A 23,543-nucleotide genomic window follows, 5' to 3' on the forward strand; every position below is an offset into this window, starting at 1 on the left:
TGCAAAGAACTCAAAGACAGACAAAAAGGAATGGAGAACACCAGTTCTTGCTGGTTCTCATGGGGTTTGGTGGTGGTTCTCCCAGTTGTTTCAGCATTATATTTCTGCAGGAAAAAAGGGAGTCATGTTTGTGTTGTGAGTATGAATTCTTAGTTCTTTGCATGTGGAAAATCACCTCTTTCCCCTGTACATGCTGCTGTGGATTTTAACTGATGAGAAGCTCCTCATTTGTTATCTCTGCTGAGCAGACACTAGATTAGTGTAATGCATGGCAGCAGGGAACATTAGGAGAATTGTAAAAAAAATCCTGTTGTGTATCTGCTTCTTTGAAAACAGATATTGCAACATGTATTATTTCCTGCTGACTTTCCCTCTTCTTTCCTGGCCTTCTCCACTCAAGTTGATTTGACTGAGTGAAGTTATTATTGAAAATCTAAACAGCATTTACTCACCTTTCTACTTAACTTCTCAACAGATCAGGTAGCAATGAAAGAATTTAGCTTAGGCATCAGTAAAGAATGTATTCTGTTTGTTGGTTCCACAACAGGGTGCTCCTGTCAAATCTACTGCGTGTTTCACCATTTGTCAAAGAATGATATAGCTGTGATACAGTAATATTCAGAACTTTGTCTCAACAAAATTCCAATTAATTTAATGAGAAGATGCAAAGAAAGTTCAGGCCATATTTATAAAAAGATTAAGTCCATGAATACGTGTATGTGTGAATGAGTGTGTGTACATACATGTAAGGTATGTGCATGTGCAACACACACAGGCACACAGAAATCTTTCCTTTTTTTCCCTGGCTGATAAGTTTTGACTGAAATGGAAGTTTATTAAGGAATGAAAGCTTGAACTCCTGTGAGTATTTACTCTGGGTTTCAGCTCTGAGTTTTTCTCTTATTTTTACTTCCTGTGGCTCTCTTTTTTTAAAATACCCCCTCTTAATTCACTGAGGATATAAGGCACATCAAGATGAATAAGGCACAAGTTCCACAGACATAGCTATTTTGTCATTTAAAAAAAAAAAATTCAAATCTACATTTGCTCTCCTCCCATGTCTCTTATGAATGGAAACTGATACTCTAATGGTCAAATCCAGTACTGCTCAATTTTTAGCACAGTAAAAAATTGGAGAGTTTTGCTCCAAAAGTCCCACCCAACAGTCAAACTTATTTTTTATTATTAGTGCTAAATTGCGTGGATTTATTGTAGAGTTTATCATTAAAAGATAGGATTACTCAACTGCTAACTTCTAATGGGAGTTTGGAGGGCAAGGGTTGGCCCTTGGAAGTAAGGCTATGCAGTTCTTTTTTGTTTGCTGTACATGAATTAGTAAGGTTCTGCTGATTATTACAGAAATCTACATTCTCCCTTTTGTAGACTAATGAAAAGTTTTTAGTAAGAAATATTGAAAGCTCTGTACATAAAACAGATTTAATAAACCTATAAATTTTTGGCATGCTAGTTAGACACATTTAAGTTATGTGTGCTTAATCTGCATTTTTACAGGATTTCTCTGTCCAAGAGTTTGCTAGCTATAGATTACTTTCACACAGAAACACACACATCTGCTTGTTAGCATCTGTGTAAGATTTCATTGGTTACATCTTTCCCTGTGAATTTTCAGATATGAGCAAAGAAAGAAATACTATTTGTTGAGGACTGTATCAGGAAATAGTTCAGGTCTTGACAGGACATCATATTACTCAGCAACAGTTTTACAGCCAGTATCACTACACAATACACAGTAACTTGTTGTTTGACATGTGGCAGGAAAACTGCCTGCTTCATCAAAATCTACATATAATGATCATCTACACATTGTTGCATCTACAACCCCTTGGAAAAGTTCCCTCAATGCTCAAAGCAATTGAGAGGATCACATTATGGATCTCCAGAGATCAAATAAGACTTCTGAAAAGAAGAATGATGACGTACAGCTACTTTAATGTTCAAGTTTACATAATATCAACCATATCTCAACGCCTCTGCAATCTTGAACAACTAACCCAAAGGAAATACACACCAGGAACAAGATGTTTCACTTTTTTTGGTGCTTTTATAGTACTCTAAGAGACAGGACATAAATGTTCATCTTCTTATGCCCAAAGAACAGAGTCACTTAAAGAGTCAGAATTAATAATAACATGACTTGGCTTTCTAAAATGTCTACCTGCCAGTGAAAACAAAAGGTTTTTTTACATTGTTTAGGAACACTTCCTCTTTGTGAAAATACTAGTCCCACAACATTGCCAAGATCTGCTCCATCCTAAACTGTCTGCTACTCTGTGTGCCCAATGCCTTAGATGAAGATACCTGAGGGAAGTTCATCAATACCATTGAAAGATTTCAAATTTTTACTCCCAATATTCTGCCTTCTACTTCTTATTTCATGCCAACTCCTCTTTTCCTTCTGCCCTTTCAGCTTCTTTAGAACCCAAATCCAGAGCTCACAGACCTGTTGGGACTCTCTCCTGTTGCAAGACGAACCTCTCTTAAGGCACGGCGCTCAAAGGTCCAACCAGGTGTCCCAGCAGAAACTCACGAATAGTGCTGAGTCTATTGCCCTCAAGGCTGACCGGCCTGGATCGGTGCTATTGCTCTGAAAGCACCTAACCTCTCTGCTGGCTTCCTCAGGAGTGAGCTGAGCTTGTGTTCCAAGCCTCACCTTTTATTGGCCCCTTAATCCTGCTCATGCGCAGTAGGGGCCCGCCCTAATCAGGCACAGGTGGGCTTAACACAAGCTCATGCCCACTACTTGGCAATTAGTGGCACCTGGTTGCCTCATTTCACTACACTCTCCATTAACTAATGTGTTCTCAGGGTATTTCCTCTACTATGCAACTAGGGTAGGGGCCAGTAAAGGTCTTTCTTATTCACTGGACACAAGTTACAGGGCTAGAAAGGGGGCATGATTAATGATGGTAATACAAAGCATCTTTGATAGGATGGGAATCCTATCCATAGATGTTCTAAAATTTTTTTCAAAGGTGCATCGCTCATTCAACATACAGACTTCATCATGTAAGGTTGAAACACCCAGTGAAAGTCCTCAGCAAGGTGAAGCTAACTACAAGCAGTCTAATTACCTGAGTGTAGTCAGTGTTTTTTAGATTTATGTTGCACACCTACCTTGGAGTTGGCCAGATCTTTAATCCAATATGGACTTTCTGAAACTTCTTCAGATAGAGGAAAAAACACAGCTATTGCCTTTGGAAACAAGCATGTGAAAATAAAAATAGCTCCTGGCTCCTTACTCTACCTCTGGCTCCAGGCCACAGAGTATTTTGGGGTGACCACAGGCACTGTCTCCTTGAACTTTCCACAGATGAAACCTTCCCCTATGATGTAGCATCCTCATACATTCTGTAACTATGGAGAAAAGAGATGTCTTATGGACCAAATTCATCCTCTCTCATCCCTCCAAGAGTCTCTCACCTACCTGAAGACTTCATCTTATTGATTGCAGAGAACACTGCAGTCAGTCTGGGCTGGCCCCAGCAATCCTAGGATCATTTGCAGAATGAAGGAACAACCTTCTCTGGGATGTTGATGAGAAGATTTTTTTGTTGATGTTTAGATTTTTTGTTTTGCAGTCTTTGTTATTCTTTTTGCTCTCACCCTTTAATCTAATGGTCCCATCTCTGTCCTCCACATTCAAACATCTCAAAGAACAGTTTGATGGATTAAGGTAACCATCTTCAGGCATGGGCCTCTCCTTGCTGAGTTTATACTTCTCACTCACCCCAGCCAGCCACAAGTCTGGCATCCAGTCTGGCATACTTTTTCTTCCTATATGTGCATTAAACATGTTCATTACACTACATTACACTACATAATTCATGTAACTCACCCCCTTATAACTCTTCACTTTCTACTCTTCTTGAAAGATGAAGTTCACTTCTTTATGAGAACTGTAAGGCTCAGTTTCCAGAGTTCTTCACTGTGTGTCACTGCCAACCTCCTTCCACTTGAAAATAACCGTGAACATGTCACCCTCACCCAAAACTGTATTTGTTTCAGAATATTGATCAGGAAAAAAAAAAAATTCCTTTCATTCTCTAAAATTCTTCCTGGGCTTTGTCCAGTTTATCTCACCCTCTCTTCTGTTGTCCCACCACCTCTCTTATGAGACTGAAATGACTTCAGTCTCTTATGAGACTTCATAGTTAAGGAAGTGTTTATCAGATTAAGGAAGTTAATTATCAGATTGCATTACTGTGCTGTGTTTATCCTATTATTTCGGAAAGGGTTTAGATTTAAAGATTTGGCAATCTGTTTGTCCCTGAAGTAAAATTAAACAATTGTTAATTAAAACAGCTAGGCAAACATAAATACACATAAATACATGCCTGCACGTGTGTATATGTGAGTACACACACACACACACACACTTTAACAAGTAATCTCCCAGTTGTTTTTCTGGATGTAGCAGGTGGTAGTTATGCAAGAATTGAAGAGTAGTTACACAAGGATCCCCTGATTTGCAAGTCACTGTCAGTGAAATTTCAATCCCTATGTCTAGTATCTGGGCTTTCTCTGCATCTTATGGGGAGAATGAAACAACTATAAGTTACTTAAGCACTGATTAAACTCTGCTAGAAGAAGGAAGGAGTAACAAGTCTCAAGAAGGTGGGAAGTTAAATCCCAGCTTAACAAGTATGTTTGAACTATGTCCCTGTTGCTAAGTAAAATGGGGCTGGGAAGCATTCTCTGGCCCTGAAGCTGATATTTGTAATTAGGTGTCTTTGAGTCCCAAGCAGTACTTCTGTGGTTCAAAAAGATAATTATTTCCTTTGGAGGTTTAGCTCTGGGTAGTAGAAATAATATAAGGGATGCATTGTAAATTGTTCAAGTGACATTTTCAAAGCATGAAGCCAAAGGAGGGTGTGGACTGAAGGCACATAAGGGTTTCTGGGGCCGCAAAAACTTTTTGGAGAGTGTTGGAGAACTAGGATGGAAGAAGCCAAAACAGGTGCCATCTAGTGCAGACTGAACCTTGGAAGTAATCCCTGTTCTTGATGGCACTCCCAAGCACTGTTTTAGAGAGATCATGGCCAAAGCTGTGCCTGGGAGCATGCCAGCAGCCAAACATGGTGCCTGGGCTCCTGCCCTCTCCTCTGCACTATGCAGTGGTAGTGTTTGCTGCCATTGGCATCCCCTTCCAGTGGAGATGATGTGTCCTTGTGCACCTCACCAGGCACATGTGATGAGTCTGTTGGAGGAAATAGGATGTGGGTATGGTACCCCAGTAGCAGATTCTTTCTTAACACAAGCTTCATTTTGCTTGCTGGAATGGCTTACCTGACTAAAAACAGTTCAGTGTTCACTACACTGGCCTTTCTGCATTGTAAATAAGTAACAAAATCAGTCTTAGTCTGGTCACAAAGTCATTTTTACAAGGAGGATAAAACTGATGACAAAAAATTTAAATAATTTTTTTAAAGTAATTAAATGTGAGACCAGGTCTGTTAAAATTACATAGGTTTGCTTGTTTGTTTTTTTCCCCTGGGAAGCGAAAGGTCCATGGTTTATTTGAGATGATTCAAAAACCTATGAAATAAAAGGCAGAAAACATTAAATGACTGACACAGAATTAACCTGGGAAAAAGGAGTTTGAAGCAATTCACAGAGGAAAACAAAGAACAATGTCATAAGCTCAGGAGTAGCAAATTTTCCACTGGAAAGCTGATCAGCTTTAAACTAATGTTAGGTTATCTACACTATCTAGCTTTCTACAAAGCTTTTCCTTTAGTTTTAATCTGTACCCAGATCTCCTGAGGCAGTTGCAAGACATGACAAACAAACTAAATTGCACTTCCTAATTTCTGCAAGTAAGGCAATTTACTTACTTATTGCAAAATTTATTCAGACTTAAAACAAACCCAATGCATTCTGAAATCTTATGTCGTTTCCCTCACAACTAATAAATGTTTTGGTTTTCATTGCTACTGTCTAGTTTGCTTTTTATTTATTCCCCACAGCATATTATAGAAATTAGATAAAAGGAAAGAAAAAATGCAAAGCAGAACAGATTCCAGTTAAGCCAGTCAGTATTTTCTGACACAAATATGTCTGTATTTCTTGCTAAGATGATATTAAATTTCAGCTTGCTTCAGTTTTGCAGAATTTAAATGATGGAAGTGTTTATGGGCATACTACATTCCATATACCATGGAAGAACTTACACTCTTTCTTCAGTGAAGAGAAAAAAGATTTTAAAATATTTTTAAAAAAACAAAATAAATTTTTAAAATTAATTAAAAAAAAAAAAAAAAAAAAAAAAAAAAAAAAAAAAAAAAAAAAAGCATGTCTGTAAATGTAACTTGCTCCCTGAAAGGATACCTGTTGTCTGGGGCACACCGCAAAATGGGAGTTTATGTTGTTTTAGGGACTGCTCTTCCTTCTCTTGCCGAAGAGAGGGTGGGACTTCCTCCCCCCGCCCCAAAACGTTTTTGTACCATTACACTCCAGGAAGGGGACATCAGCTCTGCACACTTGCAGGTAAGCAGTGTAGGAGTTTGCTGTTACTAAAACAAAGGATTTCTTGTCATGGTGACCGCTTACAAACTACCCTTGACACTCCCGGGGGTTGGGACTTTTTATTAGGCTGAATCTACCCAAAAGACTAAAATATGTATTAGGGGTGAAGCCTTGTTTTCGCTCCGGAGCCATCGGAGCTGAGTATTAGAGCCCTCTAGTGAGATTTCGAGGAGTGGATCTCCCCCTCCGACCCCTCGGGGCCTTCCCTAGCTCAGCCCGATGCCTGGGGAGCCTCTGTTGTTCCTAGGGCAGTAGCCGAAATTCCCGATGGAGCTGCAGGAGGTGGCCGGAGGTTTCTCCCCTCACCCCCGTTCCGCTTTAGAATCCCACCCCAGGGTCCCCGCAGGAACGGAGGATCCCGAGGCCGCCTTCACCTGAGGCTCCGCCGCGATACCCGGGGTGCCCCCGCCCGGAGACTCCCCCGGGCCGGTGCGCAGACGGTGCCTGTGCCCGGCCTCCCCCCTCGAGGTGCGGCAAGACCATGGCCGAGACCCCGAGGCTTCCAGCTGCCTGGGACGGGGGGAGGGAAGGAGGGTGGGTGGGGAGGGAAGGGAGAGCAGCCTGTGCCTAAAAATGCTCCCCGGTCAAAACCCCGTGAGCCAGGGATGGAGACGGTAACAAAAATGCCTTGAATCGGGAGGAACAGTGAACAATCTTCGCGCTTTCCTCATCATCTTGGAATAATCAGCGGAATTAACTGAGGTCGAGGAAACAGGCTCTTAGGTTAGTTGTGGGAGGCTGTGAGAATAGGGGGCAGCCATTAAAAGAAACCTGATCGCTATTCATCAAGTCGGAAGAGGGGAAAGGAGGGAAGAAAAAAAAAACACACACACACAAAAAACCCAAAACAAAACAAAAAAACCTTCGTGGATCAAGCTCATACCAGCCTGGTATATCTCTGATCAAGAAGATCCCTGGAAACAAGAAGTTTACAAATATTGTCAGATTGATGCTTGTAGTGTGATTTAAGTTGTCAATCCCGCAGAAGCCCACCAGAAGTTTAGATTCAATGCTCTGCATTTCTGGCTATTTAATGCCAATCCCCTAAGGCAAAAGGCTCGCTCTCTCCTTATTTTAACCATATGTGCCTTTTGTTGTTGTTGTTGTCTTGTCTGTACGCTGTACGCTGTCTGCTGAGAGAGTCCCCTTGTGCCGCAGAGCATCTGAGACGGTCCCCCCGCAGACGGCAACCTTCGCCCCACACCGCCCCAGGCCGACCCACGGGATATGAGCCTGGATGTGGGCTAGGGAGGGGGAAAACCTCGATGTTGGAGGTAACGCCCAGGAGGGTGCTGATAGCAAAAGTAAGTGTCTCTGAGCCCCACGACCGAGATTGAGAAGGGATAATATAAAGGTAATCAGGACCGGCCGCATTAACCGGTTGAGGGGCTATCGGGTTTCGTGGGGAGCTCAGAGGTTACAGTGCCTTGAGATGGGGACACAGTGCAACCCCCGGAGTCCCATTTCACCGGGAGGAGGAAGGGGGGAGATGGTCAAAATGGTTCACCGAAGCCAGCTGAGACAGTCACATCAATCCTCAATCTCCTAATTAATACATCTCTCGAAAATAGTATTCGAGCATCTCAGGTCCAGCCGACCGGGAAACGGCTCCGGGCTGGAGGGGACCTCCGGAGCTGAGAGCGCAGTGAGCGGGACCGCTCCTTGGGGCAGAGGCCCCGCTCCCTCCGATGGCCCGGCTGGCTCCCCCCATCGCCCCCCGCCCATAGCACCCTGCTCCCCCGCCCCCCAGCCCAACAACGTTTTCTTTCAAGCGGAGTTTGTTAGCATAATCGAGTTACCCGCTACATATCTGAAATCCTTGCCTGGTTCCCTTGAGGAACAGCGCATTGCCGTGCAGCAAAAGCTTTGAATTATTCCTTTCGCCCCAAATCACGGAACAACAAGCTATTGTTGTTTGCCTTAATTTAGTTACGCACAGTGATCCGCCTTCGTGCTTTCTTTTTCAGTCGGAGCAGGATCTTAGTACCATCTGTGATGGGATAGACCCGTGTTTTAAACACAACACAGAAATAAATATAAGCTTGAATAAATTACAGGAGAGAGGGGAGCAACCCACGGTTCCGGGTTCCAAACCGCGTCCACGAATCCCGGGGCGAGCTTTGACCGCCTGAGGGGGCCGGTTCCCGCCAGGGAGCAAAATATGTGCCCGGAATGTCGAGGGAAACCCTCCGGGGATGGAGAGTAGGGGGCAGGTAGGCTCGGGATCCTGGCAAAGGTCGCTATGACTCATTAAAAAAAAGTTAGAAGGAATAGCAGGTTAATTGCGGCAGGCTTTCTCTCACTTAAAGCCCATCGGTTTTAAAAAGAAAGTATACTGCCCTCCGCCCAAAAGGAAAGAAAATTTGATAAATAAATAAAACCAGAAAACTTGGTGTTGTTTGTCATTTACTCGCTCTCCCTATAGTCCTTGTCACGGTAGTATACATCTGCGGGGAAGATGTGTTTCTTCCTAGCATGTGAAGATTGCGGGAGTTATAATTTGCTCGCTGCTCCTAACGATAAAGGCGCACACACACACACACACACACACACACACACACACACACATCTTCCCACCCTCTCTCTGTCCGCCCCATGCGGGGAGTGCCCGTGTCCTCAGCCATGTGCAAGTGGGTGAAATGCAGTGGGCATCAATCCCTCTGCCTCTCCAGCGGGGGTTCATCCAGAGCCCAGACAGCGGCATTTGCCCCTCCGTTAAACGAATGAGGGGATCCGCACAGGCAGGGGCTTGTAGAAAGATGCAGGGCAAGAGTTTGGTTTAATGTGTTCTTGTTTTGAACGGGAACAGTACGGGCCTGCAGCCACCCACCCACACGGGCTGCTGTCTGCAAGGAGGCGGTGGAAGTACAGCCGAGGGGGAGACTTAAAGATGACTGCAGAGCTATCCTGGCACTCGTGGACACAATTAGGTGAAGTGAAAGGCTCTAAGGAAGACACAAGGCCACCCCCCCCTTCCCTCAGAGAGTTTGCGCCCCGGTTAATAAAAGGAGCATTACGATAAAACCGACTTTTTATTTCACTCGTATTTCGCAATTATTATGTTGACACTGACGGTCTCGCACACTGCTTTGTGCGAGATGACTGCGCGAAGGCTCCTCCCGAGAGGGGCCCTCGACAAAACCACTCACGGGGCCGGGGCAAGGACTGAGATGAATCCCCGGACTACATAGCCAGGCGGCAGCGGGACCGGGCACAAGTTTCGGTCAGACCAGACAGAGCCTTTCACTGCGGCTGAACGGAAAGATCAAGCAAAACGTTCCTGTCGGCCTAAATGCAGATGTTAGCAAGCAATTCGAGCCTCCTGCTCTGAAATATAACTGCAGTGACCAAGCTCTTTAGCAAATGCCGGGAAAGAAAAAAGGGAGGGAAATGGGGAAAATAAAAATAAAAATAATTAATAAAAAAAAAAAACCTCCTCTCCCCGTCGTCTGATTCCCTCGCAAGTCGATGCAACTTGTCTCGCCCCGGACCGTGGCTTTGCATGCAGTGTCTGCAAGGGCGAACCCAGCGCTCTAGGAACTGAACTACTGTTTCGTGCAATCTGCAGCCTGGTTAAGGCAGCCTAAAGTGAAAGTGCCTACGGAGGGTCTGGCTTGTAGATTCTGTACTCACTTTTTAGGGTGCTAAGAAGACACTTTCTCAGATCTAAGTCCATGCAACAGGTTTTGACATCTCATTCCCGGCTAGGGTGATCAGCTGCTCCCGTTCAGATTCAGCCGCTGTGGTTATGAGATGGAGGGAGAGGAAGCAGAGTCAGGTATATCCCTAATAAACGTGGGGCGACCGTGCGGCGTAGCGGGGAGGCGGGGGGTGGGTAGGGGGCCATCTCAGACCTTACTAGCGCTTTTCTGTTTTGCTACGGTCCTCAGAGCAGGAGGGAGTGGAACGGGGCTATATTCTCCATCGCGAAAGGAACACGGTGTGTGCGCAGATGTCGGGGGGGTGTCTTCTCGCCATTTCTGCCCAGAGTAATGTTCGCACTGGATCGGTTCTCCCTTGCCGTGACCGTCCGCTAACGGCTGTGGCTGCGAACTATCCTGCCGGTTAAGTTGGCTAGGAAGCCTCAGACCGGGATGCTTTCGTTTATAAACAAGCACCGTTTAAATCCCGGAGAAGCCTGCCTGCATCAAGGAACTAAGCTGCCGAGTCCTCGTTTTGTAAAGGAAGGGTGGGATAATTGTGCCAAGGGGCTTTACAGACCCTTCACCGACATACCCGAGTTTGTTTTTAACGAATTTGAACTGTCTCTCTCTTGCTTTGCAAAGGAAAACTCTATTTTGCTTTCTCGGGAGGGATCCTCCCGCTATTCACCGCTTCTGCACGCCAGCACTCGGGAAAAGCCCGGACAGGTACGAGGACATGCAGTTTCCAAAGCGGAGTGCACTAGAAAAAACACAGACTTAGGCGGCTGATACGCACAGGCGTCCGGACATTCTGGGAGCTGGACGCGGGCTGATCCGCTGCCCCCATCCTCCTCCTGCCTCCCTACCCCGCCGCATTTCTCCTGGCCGCAGCCCTGGCGCGACTTTTTGCCGGGAGCCTCCGCCGCTGCCGGGAGCAGCTGCCGGCTCCGGCCTCTCCTTCCCCCGGGGACGGCCACTACTCCAGCCCAGAGCGGCACGGAGGCTCCGTCCACCGGCCGCGGAGGGTCAGGCTGCGAGGAGGGGAGCCGCAGCCTGGTCTCCTGTGGCTTCACCAAATCCTTGACGGGCCTGGGAGGCTAAAAAGGTACCGTGTCAGAAATATACAATTACAGAGACCTCTTCTGTCAGGGCTGCAAATGGAATTAAAACAGCTGGAGGCATCAATTATTATTTCTCCCCAAAAGGGAAACATTAAAGGTCTTTGAAACTATCCTGAGTTTGGCGACGGGACGCTTCTCCCGCATTCCTTCACCTGGGCCAGCCTTGGGGGTCCCGTCGACCTGCGCAGCCCGTGCTCCCTCCGCGCCCGCGGAGGCACCGCCCCGCCCTCCGATCGCTCATCTCACCCGCTCATTCTCTCCTGATTTACAGCTCGTTCAATTTCCCTCCCTCGCTTTTCACTTTGGGTAGACCCAAACGGACGGGGAAGGATACGGGTCGCTGCCCCACAGAATCAGTAAACTAAAAACGCGGTGTGTAATGGGCACGCATGGGTCATAAGGGCCCCCTTAACGGTGCGAAGTGTGTCTGACTTTTTACATGTGACCCCTCCTCGGTGAACCCCCCCGAAACGCTCCCGGAAATCAAGTAGAAATGAAAGACCAGCGCTCAGAGCACCGGAGTGCAGTAAGGCACGGGCAGCGACTAATGGAGGGGCAATCCTACACCCATCCTGTGCCATCATGCCTTCTAGCTCCCGGGCAGGTACGATCTGCCTGTAATGGGATCCCAGGTCACGAACAGGGTCTCTATTGTACACGAGAGGCCTCTTCCCTATAGAGCTCTCCAACAGTTGTTACTGGGCGCTGGGGAGGGGAGTTAAGCTAACGCAGTTATAAAGAAACTTCCTGCAAAGGCCGCAGATGGGTTTTTCTCCCCGCCGCAGCCACGGGTGCCGGGGACGGCAGAGCCGGCGATCCGGAGCGGTGGGGAAGAAATAGGGCAGCGGGGCCGGGATGGGGCAGAGGGATCCGGACGGAGTGGCGTGGCCTGGACGGGGTTGCGGGGCCCGGATGAGGCAACGGGATCCGGACGGGGCGGTGGCTCCGTCCCTCCGCGCCGCAGGGCCCTGCGGCGAGAGGCAGGGACACGGGCTCTTCCCTCCGGCGCTCCTCCTCTCCCCCGATGGGAGCCTACAGCGTCAATCACGGCGGAAATTTCTCCCTCGCTAGCTAATATCTCAGCTCGCAGGGCCGCCTCTGAGTGGGTCTGAGCAATCTGTCAGCCCAGCCGGGGAGCCACCTCAAAACAGATCGGGTTACCCCTGATTGACAGCGTCACCATGGCAAATAATTTGACTAAAACTATTGTCTTCTCCTGGCAGTCCCGGGGTCAGATAACCGGACCAATCACAGCGCGGATAATCACTTTTCATGCCAGCTTAGAATAATATTATTAAAAAAAAAAAAAAAAAAAAAAAAAAAAAAAGGGGGGGAGAGAAAGAAAGGAGGGAAAAACTCCGAGAGGGAGAGGAGCGAGGGAGCAGGGCTTTACCACTATATTATGAGGGATCTCGCGGCGGCGGGGGGTGGGGGGGAAGCAGGGAGATCCCAAACCGGCGGTCGAGGGGGGTGGGGGTGGGAGAGTCGCGGCCGCTGCGAGCGCTGCAGATAGGAGACAAAAGAGGCACAAAAGTTACTCTCGCAACTTGGACTTACAAAAAGGAGGCGGCCGAAGGCAAAAAGCCGCCCGCGCTCGGGCTCCCGAGGCTTTTTTTTCTTCGCTCTTCGCCTTTTTATTTTCTTTCTTTTCCTTTTTTTTTTTTTTTTTTTTTTTTTTTTTCCTTGGGTTGTTGGTTTTTGGGGGTTTTTTCCTGCCCGGCTCCCGCGGCAGCTCCGGGGCCGGGCGCTGCTGATGGCCACGGCCCCCCGAGCCCGGCCGTGACGCCCGACCGGGCCCCGCCGGGCGCCGCCGCCCCGGGGCCGACCTCGCATGCCGGGCGCTCCCTGCCGCCCCGTGCCTCTCCCCTCTATGCGTCCGTAGGGTGCGCAGCGGGGCAGGGCTCACCATGTCGATGCTCCCGACTTTTGGTTTCACCCAAGAGCAAGTGGCCTGCGTCTGCGAGGTGCTCCAGCAAGGCGGCAACATTGAGCGGCTGGGGCGGTTCCTCTGGTCCCTCCCTGCCTGCGAGCACCTCCACAAGAACGAGAGCGTCTTGAAGGCCAAGGCGGTGGTGGCTTTCCACCGGGGCAACTTTCGCGAGCTCTACAAGATCCTGGAGAGCCACCAGTTCTCGGCGCACAACCACCCCAAGCTGCAGCAGCTCTGGCTCAAGGCTCACTACATCGAGGCGGAGAAGCTGCGGGGGCGCCCCCTGGGGGCGGTGGGCAAGTACCGGGTGCGCCGCAAGTTCCCGCTGCCCCGCTCCATCTGGGACGGCGAGGAGACCAGCTACTGCTTCAAGGAGAAGAGCCGCAGCGTCCTCCGCGAGTGGTACGCCCACAACCCCTACCCGTCCCCCCGCGAGAAGCGGGAGCTGGCCGAGGCCACCGGCCTCACCACCACGCAGGTCAGCAACTGGTTCAAGAACCGCCGGCAGCGGGACCGCGCGGCCGAGGCCAAAGAAAGGTACGACTCCCCCGGCTCTCTCCCTCGGCTTCCCCGGTGTCCCCGACTCCCCGACCCCTCCGCTCGCCCCGCTCCTCTCCCTCTGCCCCAGCCCCGTCTGCTAGGAGGCCCGCGGGACGGAGCGCCCGGGAGGGCCCGGGATCTCCGGGCCGGAGGCCGCCGCAGGCGAGCGAGGTGGGCTCTCGGCGTTGGGTCTGTCCGCTAAAAGTAGCCTGGGGAGAGGCGGCCGCGACCCTTTTCCCTTCGAGAACGCACTCCCTGCTCAGCCGGCGCGGCGGCCGCGGGGCAGCTCCTTCTGACGGGGACACTATCCACGGCCGGCAGCGGGGCACGGTTAAGCAGCGCTGCCGCTTCCTCCCCGCCACAACCCCGCCTGAAGCCCAACCGGGTCCGAGGTGCCGATGCGGGTCCGCGTGCCTGCAGGACCGAAGGCGAGGGCTTCAAGGCCGGCACAGTGCGGAGCGTGTCCGTGAGGGTTACCCCGGTGTAGAGAAGGGAAGCCCGGGGAGCAGCCGGGAACGAGTGGGTCTGAAGGATGTAAATGGTGATTTGCAAAAACTTCCTCTAACTTCGGCTGCTGGAGTCAGCTGGAACACCTGGACAGGGACTGTCAGGGGCAACCTCTTACCCGCTCTTGAAACTGCAGCTCGTATTAGCCACCCAGCAAGGTGCTCGCGAGTGCATGTTAATAGCCATATACTCTTGGACCGAGTGTGATTCAGAAACTGTTTTTCTCGTTAAATGTAGTGAAGGGTTCATTAATTGCCCTGCAAAGGTTAATGCCGACATGCTTGGGTATTTGGGATGAGTTTTTCGTCAGCTGTTCCTGTGCCTTAGGAAGACGGCTTGAAGAAGCAAAAATCTTTCTCTAACTGCACAGTGGTTCCTCAGGAGCTCGCTGAAATTCTCGGCCCATACGGGTCTGGCCGTAAGGCCTGCGCGGTTAATTAACGGATTAGAAATCTCCCGTAGATCCGTACCTCCGAGATTTATTTTTTTCTTTCGTTTCTGCCTAATGTATTTTGGAAATGGCAAGTGCCGCGGCCGTACATCTGTGCAGCCAGACAGATTCGGGCTTAGAACAGATTTGCTCCATACATTTCCCCAAACGGTGCTAACGCTTTAATTTTCCTTCAAATCCCGCAAGTGTTGGTTTTACGAGATGTTAGAGATCTTTTTTACTGCTGATAGCTGGGACTCACCTTCAAATATCCAAAGGAAATGAAGGTTACACTTATTCCATTCTTTTTTTCTTTTTCCCGAGGAACCAAATTTTAAACGTCTCCGGGGACAGATAAGTTTTTTGACACTGAAAAATACACTCAAACTAATATTACACTCCAGACGTTGGAAAACGGACCGTTCATTGGATTGCCATTCACATAAGCAAACTTATTCAAACACAGCTTTCTTGTCTCTTTTTATTTTTTTGGCACAAAGTGTCTCCAGCCACATCCTGCAGCCCTTATTGAAGAAAAATCAATAGCTCAATGGCTTCACTTCTCTCTAACAAATCCTGCAGGATATGGTCTCTCTGTCAGAGAGTGTTTCAAAGCTTCCACGGAAGCTTTTAAATAGAATTGCAACACCTTCAGTATTTCAGGCAGGGCTATGTCAAAGACATTTCTACGAGGGCTATGTCTAAAATCCATGTTAGCCTTGACGGGACTGCCGCCCCCACCCCATCTTGTTCCTCTCATTTCGGAAAAAAAAGAAAAAAGAAAAAAAGAAAAAAGGAAAAAAAAAAAAGCCCAACACCTATATCTGCAAAAGCTTGGCCAAGCTCCAGCGATTTCTCGGTATTTACCGGTGATGAGTTTTGAAATTATGTCCTGCCTTTCCGTGCCGGCTGCTTGTGCCGTTAGGCACACCGGCGTTGCCGGTTCCCCCCTCTTCGGAGCAGGGCCATCCGGGCTCCCCGATTCGCCATCCGAAGAGGGACGGAGGGACAGCAGCGGGAGCATGGAGTGTTTTCCGACAGAGAAGGGGAACTACGCGAGTTAGCTGTTTGTTTGCCTTATTTTCATTGTCGGGGTGTGTTTTGAGCTTTAAGCTTCCGAGAGAGAAAAAAAAAAAGCCTGCCAGCTACTCAACCAAAATCCTTTCCCACCTGATGGGAGCCCACCGACTGTGCTGCTGCGTGGAGCCATCATGCCCACAGCCCACCGCGCTTAGGCCTTCCCTGGAGAAATAGGGGCCGAACCTGTATTCATCTACGGGAGCAGTTTTTAAGTGAAAAAGTTTTGGGCTTTTTTGTTTGTTTGTTTGTTTTGCTTATTTGGTTTTTGGTAGGGTTTTTTCCCTATTTCCCTTCCTCCCTGCTCCATCCCCACACTGTGCAAGTGCTTTGGACGCAGAAAATGACGTTTTGGCAAAGTGACCAAAGTGACTAGCTCCGCTGGGCTAGTGGGAGACTCTGTTTACAAGCTCAGCGGACCTTAGACCTTTGTGCCAGATGAAGAGGCCTTGGAGGTTTGCAGAATTTGTAAACCTACTGTTTCTGCACTCCCCCCCATCTCCGCCCGCAGCCCCCGGGAACCAGCTCCCCGCCGCCCCCGCTCCGGCTGTGCGCGCCCCGGAGCGGCGGCCACACGGTGATTTCCCTCCCTCTTTTGTGTTTCCTATAGGGAAAACAACGAGAATTCCAACTCCAACAGTCACAACCCGCTCTCGGCGTCAATGAACGGGAATAAGACAGTTTTGGGGAGCTCAGAGGACGAGAAGACTCCGTCGGGGACTCCGGATCATACCTCCTCCAGTCCCGCACTGCTCCTCAGCTCCAACCCCGGGCTGCAGCCCCTGCACAGCCTGGGCCACCCCCAGGGCCCCAGCGCCATCCCAGTGCCCAGCGCCGACCCTATGCACCACCACAGCTTGCAGGACTCCATCCTCAACCCCATGTCATCTAACCTGGTCGATCTAGGCTCTTAAAACCACGTACACGCTCCATCCTTTGCACCAGCCTTTTACACTTTTTTTTTCTTCTATTTTTTTTTTCTTTTTTTCCCCCTTGAGCTTACCAGAGACTTAAAAAGTGGATGTGTTGTGCCCTTTGGCAAAAGGCTGGCTGAAAGTTCAGAAGGAATTGGACTCGGCTGTGGGCAGTACTGTTGTGAAAAGCCTTGAGGGTTGCTTAAAGGTGGTCTCAGGCGTGCAGACTGTTGGGCAAGGAGCTGTGATTTTCACGGCAGGATCAAAGGCCGTTCAGTGTAATAGCTCTTTCCAGCCTTAGTTTCAGAAATCTCTCGGTGGTGTCACTCGCTCAGGCCGGTCTATATGGGAAGAGGCACATTGTAATTTTTTTTGTTGGGGGGGTGGGAAGGAAAGGGGAAAGCAAGGCCGCTGTTTCCATGACTATTTGGAAGTTACACATCGCTCCCGTTATTCTATTGTAGCTATGTATCCGTGGCAGGTGTACAATTTCAAGTAAGAATACAAAAGCTGTAGTCAAGTTATAGCAGCAACACGCGCTCTAGGCAGACTGTAACCTTCTTATAGCTGATGCTATGCAGAGAGACGGCTTCTTTGGCCTTGTCCATGTGGTGCTTTCGCCATTTGCTGGGTGGGAAAGGCAGTGATGGCCCAGCTCCAGCCCCAGAGGAAGGCAGGGGCAGATTCTCCCTGCGGTGTGCAACGCAGGCAGGAGTGGGCTTTAAAAAAAAATCTAAAAAAAAATTAAAAAAAAAATAATAATAAAAAAAGAATTGCTGCTCAAGTTTAGACCTAAACGACAGTATCAACCGCAAGTCACTCACCTTAGTTTTGTTTATTGTTTATATTATGTGAATACATTCTTTGAAAATATTTCTGCTTTTATTTTATAATAAAATTTAGAAATCTAATTCAGCGTGCGGTTGCTTCACTCGCCCGTGGGGTGTTTTCCGTCTCAGCACCGAACAGGGCAAAGTGGGCTGATGGTCTCGGTCCCCTGGGGCGCCCACCCCGGTGCTCACCCCACTGCCGCCGCAGAGCATCGTCCCCCACCGTCTCCAAGGCCGTCAGAGGGCATTTCCGCACCCCTGCCCTATTCGGCAGGGCACGGCGGGGGCCTCTACGGCCCGTACCGGGGAAAAGTTTGAGGGAAGCTTGATAGAGGAGCCCTGCGAGAGTGGGGAGGCAAGGGGACACGGAAGGACAGGCCATGCGAGCCCTGAGGGGAGTGGGAAGGTCGTCCACCTGCTCTCCCGAGGCCACGGCCGGTCAGGCAGTCGGCTTTTCCGCCCCGGTGCTCGCTGGCCCGGACGGAAAATCGTCCCCGCACCCCAGTGGTGGGTGCGCACACTGAGCCTGGACAAACCCTGCTCCAGGTCCGGCACGACTGGGCTGCGAACGCCGCTCCAGCACCCGGAGAGTGATGCCGGGAATAGGATTTCTTTATTCCTCTCTCCTCCTTTTAATTTTTTTTTTTTTTTAATTCCTTTCTTTTCATAAGCACGGGGGTGGCAAAGAGACAACTTAACTTGTTGCAGTATTAAAAGATAAGAGCTATGGATGATTTAATTACAGCTTTCACCCTCACTAACTACTCCTTGCTAAAAGCTGAATGTGATATATCATTGGTTTAAAATTTTCCTCAGAGCTTGCAAGGCGTTTTATATCTTTTTTTTTTAATTGTGAAAAATAAAGCGAGAAAACGATATGGCTTCAAGCGGGATAGAAATACGTGTAGATCAGCAAGAAACGTGTCCAGGTTTCAGACGCTGGCTGAAATTTCAATCAGCGGGTGTTTTGTGCGGGAAATGTCCTAATTTGATATAATCTGGGGCTGAATTAGCGCCTCCGGGCGTTTGCGGGTGTCCACTAAAAGAACATTTCTCTGAGGCCCCGTTACAGTCTATAGAAGGGAAGGTATGGATGTCGGTAACGGGAAGGGGCAGCATGGAAAAGAGGGCTCTTACTCGAGGTTATAAATCCAGTGTTCTCTTTAAGCCGGGGTAAAGGAGGTATGTACAGGTTTGCCGGTTTCTGCTCTTCGGGATGATTTTTAAGCAGTGGAGAAGGTGTGGCTTTTGCCTCTGCTGTGGGAGCGTAGCGGGGGTCGTGCATGAAATAGGGTCTAAGGATCAGATCCTGTTATTTCCGTTGAGGGGCATCTAGTAGTTTTAGCTATGAATTTTCACCGTTTGAAAGAAACATTTATCATGTATAGGAACCAGTGATTCCTAGGGTTGAAGAAGATCCCCCGGTCCTGTAAAATAACACTTGCACTGGTGCAATATTGCAAAGAATTAATTAATTGCCTAGTTAGTTACTCTGGTTTTGAGACAAAAATAAGTTTGGAAAGGAAAACAGAACAGAACGACTGTGTTAATAAAACGTGGCCTCTTAACTGAAATAAAACCTCAAGGGTTTGCCCGCTGAAGGACAAAAAAAAAAAAAAAAAAAAAAAAAAAAAAAAAAAAAAAAGAGTAAAGCCAAGATGGGGAACATTTACAGAAACAGAGGCAGTATGAAAACAGGATGGGGTTTACGTGGTTAATAAAAGGTCTTATTGAACAGAGGAGGCAGAATTCGATCAGGAAAAGTAAATGAAGGGCTGACAGGGTGAAAAAGGCCATTTGGAAGGGAAGAGCGATTAAAACTCTTATAAATTGCCGCTAGTATCACTTATTTATGGAGAAAGGAAGAGAGGGCCAGTCGCCATAGTCAATTAAAGACATCTAGAAACCGAAATTATGCAGTAAGAAAAAAATAAATCCATAGGTCACTCTAGCATTACGAGCAAGCACAGCTTAAATCCCAGATGATGGGACGTGTGTATTGCAACCTGAAAATCCGCACATGTTACAACTCATTTTATCGCCATACTGCCTTAGTAATGATTTTTCATAAATTAGCCCAAATCCCTCCGATTTTCCACGCGAAAAACATTTTTTAAAAAATCCTGATAAATAAATATGATGAAACTGACGTGACTAATCCTCGGGTTTAAACAGATTAGTTATGATTCACCAGCATTACGTTACATGGGGCATATCTCATCTCGGGGCTGGTTGTTCGCGGGGTATCGGGGCAGGTTTCGGGGCTTAAATGAAAAGATAGTCAGGAGCCGACAGGCTTTGCCCATGAAACTCCCTCTGGCTACCCTCACACTGAGGCCCGGATGCAGCGAGAAAACCCCACAGCTAAGCCCCTATGGCTTGGACATTTTAGGGAAAAAAACAGCGCTCTCTTTTCTCTCGTGTATGCAAACATACATCTGTATCCATACACATGCATGCATGTATTTTATATATACACAAGCCGTATTTGCCCTCAAATTAGGACCTTAACAAATGACACAAGGAGTGCATCATTTATGGACCCTAGACCTGTAACAAGAGTAATTGCTTTAAATTACGACACACTGAGTATTTACAGTGTTCTGGAGAAGATCTGTTCTTTTGGGAAGCCCTGTATTTTATTACATTAGCGTTCACTGTCTTGGTGCTGTGCTGAAGAGGACTAAGAGAGCAGCTCCCCATTTTGGCTATCAAGTTTGGCTATCCTGCCAGGGTGCAGCACTTCACCCTGCCGGGAAAATACTGATGAACACAAGGGGAAAGCATCTCGACAGGCCCCTGAAGATGTGTCACAGTCTCTAAAAGGGAGCATGATGCTTTGCTGGAGACAGGGAGAAGTTCATTGGAGTAAGAGCCTTTCTTATCAGTAGAAAGGGGAGAGTGTGCTGGAGCTTGCTATCGAACCAGTTAAACATCTTCCCTCTACAAGTTCTTGCAGGAATTTGGGGGTAAACAAGACCCTCTGGGGAACACAGTCACATCTCATCTACCAAAGGCTGTGTGGCTGCGTTCTTCTTTGGATAATATTAGCCATTCTGTAGACATTAAAAAAACATCTATATGACAGAAGTCAACCCTTTCTTGGGGACTACTCCGAGAAAGGTAGTTTCCTTCTTTCTCCCCTCACTCGTGGCTCAGTAATTTGGGCCTAACTGAAGTCTCAGTGTCTGTTTGAGAGGGGGCTCTCCAGCCCCGGAATGAAAAGCCCTGGAAGTGCCCCTGCCTGCCCAGCGATGTTTGTGTAAGGCGCTCGGGCTCCTGTTACCAGACCCGGAAACAAAATCTATTGGTTTCTTTAGGAGAAACAAATGCAGCCTGATATGAGCAGGCTTTTGCCTTCAACAAACCCTCATTTGAACATGACAAGTAATGTACGGGGGTGGCGATGAAAACACTGGCCACTGGCCCTTACTGCAGAGCTCTATAACTCCCTCTGCTTAGTGAATCAAAACGCTGCTGCTCAGTCAGCCAAAAAAAATATACTGAAGGGAACTTTCAGTGCTTCAGCACACAAGGAAAAGGTGAGGGTTTTGTCTGAAGGAGAGGAGCTCTAGGGTTTGGAAAAATACATACTGACATTGAGGAGCTGGGCTAAACCACCAGTTTCTTCTCATTTTGCTGCAGGGAGCTCAAAAAGTCCATCACCTTCCTACTGAAATAAAAACGAGAGGGGGTTATTTGTTTGTTGGATGGGTGGTGTTTTGTTTTGGGGGAGTTGGGAAATTTTGTGAGGGGAGGGTTTTGAGGGGTTTTGTTTTGTTTGGGTTTTTTTGTGAGGTTATTTTGTTCTTTTTTTGGCGGGGGGTTTTTTTGGTTGTTGGGTTTCAGGTGGTTGGGGTTTTTTTGTTTTGCTGTTTTGTTTGGGGTTTTTTGTCTTGCTTTGTTATCTTGGTTTTTGTGTTGTTTTGTTTGTTTGTTAGGGTTTTGGATTTATCGTGTTGTTTGTTTGTTTGTTTGTTTGCTTTTAGGGGGCTTTGTTTGGTTGGGGTTTTTTGCCACTGAGCGAGTCACTCAATGTCCATCTCTAAATATCAAACTCGCTTTTATCCGGAGTCCTGGTGTGTCGCAGAGCCGGTCCCGCTCCACTCCTGCGGGCACCAGACGAAGCTGCTGCCGAGCTTGCTGGGCAGCGAAGCAATGAGATATTCCTTCCTCCAGCCCAACCCATGTCCTACACGGAAAGAAAAGAAAAGAAAAAAAACAAAACCAAAACAACACTCCTTTAAAAAAACAGACACACGAGCACAAATTAGGACTTGACCAAGAGTATGTGACTTAGGGGGAAACGGAGAGGTTTAGTGGACAGGTTAAATGTCGTATCAGCAAACGCTGCTGCTGCGAAGGAAGAAGAGTAGAAATCACTCAGAAAGAGGAAAATCACACATGTGCTTCTGATGACCCCATTAGATGCGAAGTCCTCCAGGAAATACATATTTGAAACAGCCAGAAAAAACAAACATGCCTTTTATAGACTCGCCTGTCCCGCCATGAAGAATGCAAACCTCAGTATGGTGCGTGTGTATCAAGGGGGTGGGAGAGAGGAAGGGGGAATAGATTTTGTAAAGAACCCGATGAAAGATACCTTCATCAGGTTTTTCATTTGCTCTGCCCCGCTCTCCAAAAATAGTCTGCAGCGTGAAAACCGAGGCAGTAGTTGAAACTACCGTGTGAGACGTATATTTAAGTCTGAAAAGTGACTGTCAAAAACCTGTCTGGGTGTCAACACAGGCAAGACTGTCTGGCAACAGTGAGAAGGAAAGAAAAAAAAAAAAAAAACAAAAAAAAACAAACAAAAAAATGGGGAGGTGGGAAGAGCTTAAAAATGGGACTTCATAAAGCCTTACAGATTGCTGTAAAGTTGAGCAAAGTTCAGTAAATTGCACTGGAAGAGCGATTTCTAACAGTGCCGAAACTGAGCTCTAATCAGAGATACCCCCATCCCCGCCGTTCCAAAGCGCCGGTTTAGGTGCAGTTATGCTCGGGGTAGGGGTGGGTGTCGAGAGAGACACTTGACCCGAGAGCACTTCAGAAGTAAAGGCATCATCGTTCCTCTTCTGCCCAACCGACTACCCTGACCACGGAGCCGGCCATAGTGACCCCGCTGCCGGCAGCGAGGGCAGGCTCCCAGGGGACATTTGTTCCCCTTTCCCCGCTTTCCACCGCGGCCATCCTCAGCCTTCGCAGGAAAGGGCAGGTCCGCACCCACCTCTCAGCTTCTGTTGTCCCCTCTGAGGGGCCCAGCACTCTCCTTGGGCTTTGCAAACCCCAGTGGGTGGTGCCCCGAGGTGCCAGGGGCCGCCTGGGCAGAGGGGGGAACCCACGCGGCGCCGGGACACGCTTTCCTTCTCACGGATACGGTGAGAGTGCGTGGCCAGTCACCCGTCGGAGAGACCTCTCCTCCTGCACACCTCAGGGGGCTGCCGCAGGGGTAGCGGTGACTGAACTCTGGACCACTGAGATGCGTTTAATAGAAAGAGGCTGAGTATCGTAGTCCTGTTGCCACTGAAAAGCTGAGCGACGGGGCAAAACAGTACGAAAATCTGAAAGAGGCAACCCCAGGAGAGGCACTGCCCGACCGGGGAGCAGGGCCGAGCCGATACACCTCGTCTATTCGCCCCGGCCCCGTGAAACTAAGTGGCCGCCGCCTAAGGGCTTTGGTGTCGTGGCAGCCGGAGCCGTCCCGTAGTAGGGGACTGACTGTTTTCACCGACAATGCACAAAGGACAGGCCAGTTATCCTGTTCCTTCAGCTCGCTCCTTCAAGCCCTCTCCGTTGCCAAAGCCAGAGGAATAGAGCAAGGGCACAGCATCCCCGAGGAGACACGAGGGCTGCTGGAGAGGGAGAACAGGGCTCCCACGCTGCTGTGGGGCCTGTGACAAGCGGGTTTCTCTGCATACCCGGGGATATTCAGTTACAACAGCTGTTCGGGGCCAGGATCCGCACCCCTACGCATCACGCAGCGAGCGAGGATGCCGCTGGAGCT

At 48.5% G+C, this 23,543-nt stretch overlaps 1 protein-coding gene and 1 long non-coding RNA gene across 5 annotated transcripts; one reads left to right on the top strand and one right to left on the bottom strand.

Moving 5' to 3' along the window:
- Positions 1-5,380: 5,380 nt before the first annotated feature.
- On the bottom strand, positions 5,381-12,710 carry LOC139794204 (uncharacterized). Of its 4 annotated transcripts, XR_011725015.1 has the most exons (4): positions 10,401-12,710; positions 10,180-10,286; positions 6,349-6,527; positions 5,381-5,556 (listed from the first exon to the last, which is right to left on the bottom strand). It is a non-coding gene; the product is annotated as an uncharacterized lncRNA (long non-coding RNA). The 4 variants fall into 4 exon arrangements; XR_011725016.1 differs by lacking the exons at positions 5,381-5,556; positions 6,349-6,527 and having other exon boundaries at positions 9,566-10,286; positions 10,401-10,950; positions 11,057-12,710; XR_011725014.1 differs by lacking the exons at positions 5,381-5,556; positions 6,349-6,527 and adding an exon at positions 9,566-10,057.
- A 105-nt stretch (positions 12,711-12,815) lies between these two features.
- Positions 12,816-17,620, top strand: SIX2 (SIX homeobox 2). Its single transcript, XM_071739448.1, has 2 exons — positions 12,816-13,778; positions 16,406-17,620. The coding sequence occupies exons 1-2, from the start codon at positions 13,219-13,221 to the stop codon at positions 16,707-16,709; spliced, it is 864 nt and encodes a 287-aa protein (XP_071595549.1). The 5' UTR covers positions 12,816-13,218; the 3' UTR covers positions 16,710-17,620.
- Positions 17,621-23,543: the final 5,923 nt, after the last annotated feature.

Source organism: Heliangelus exortis, chromosome 3 (genome assembly GCF_036169615.1).
Source record: "Heliangelus exortis chromosome 3, bHelExo1.hap1, whole genome shotgun sequence".
Lineage (NCBI taxonomy): Eukaryota > Metazoa > Chordata > Aves > Apodiformes > Trochilidae > Heliangelus > Heliangelus exortis.

Bases quoted from the DNA above. Each gene is read 5' to 3' on its own strand.
- SIX2 (XM_071739448.1), top strand. From the start codon at position 13,219: ATGTCGATGCTCCCGACTTTTGGTTTCACCCAAGAGCAAGTGGCCTGC. The intron at 13,779-16,405 runs GTACGACTCCCC...TGTTTCCTATAG, and splicing joins GCGGCCGAGGCCAAAGAAAG to GGAAAACAACGAGAATTCCA.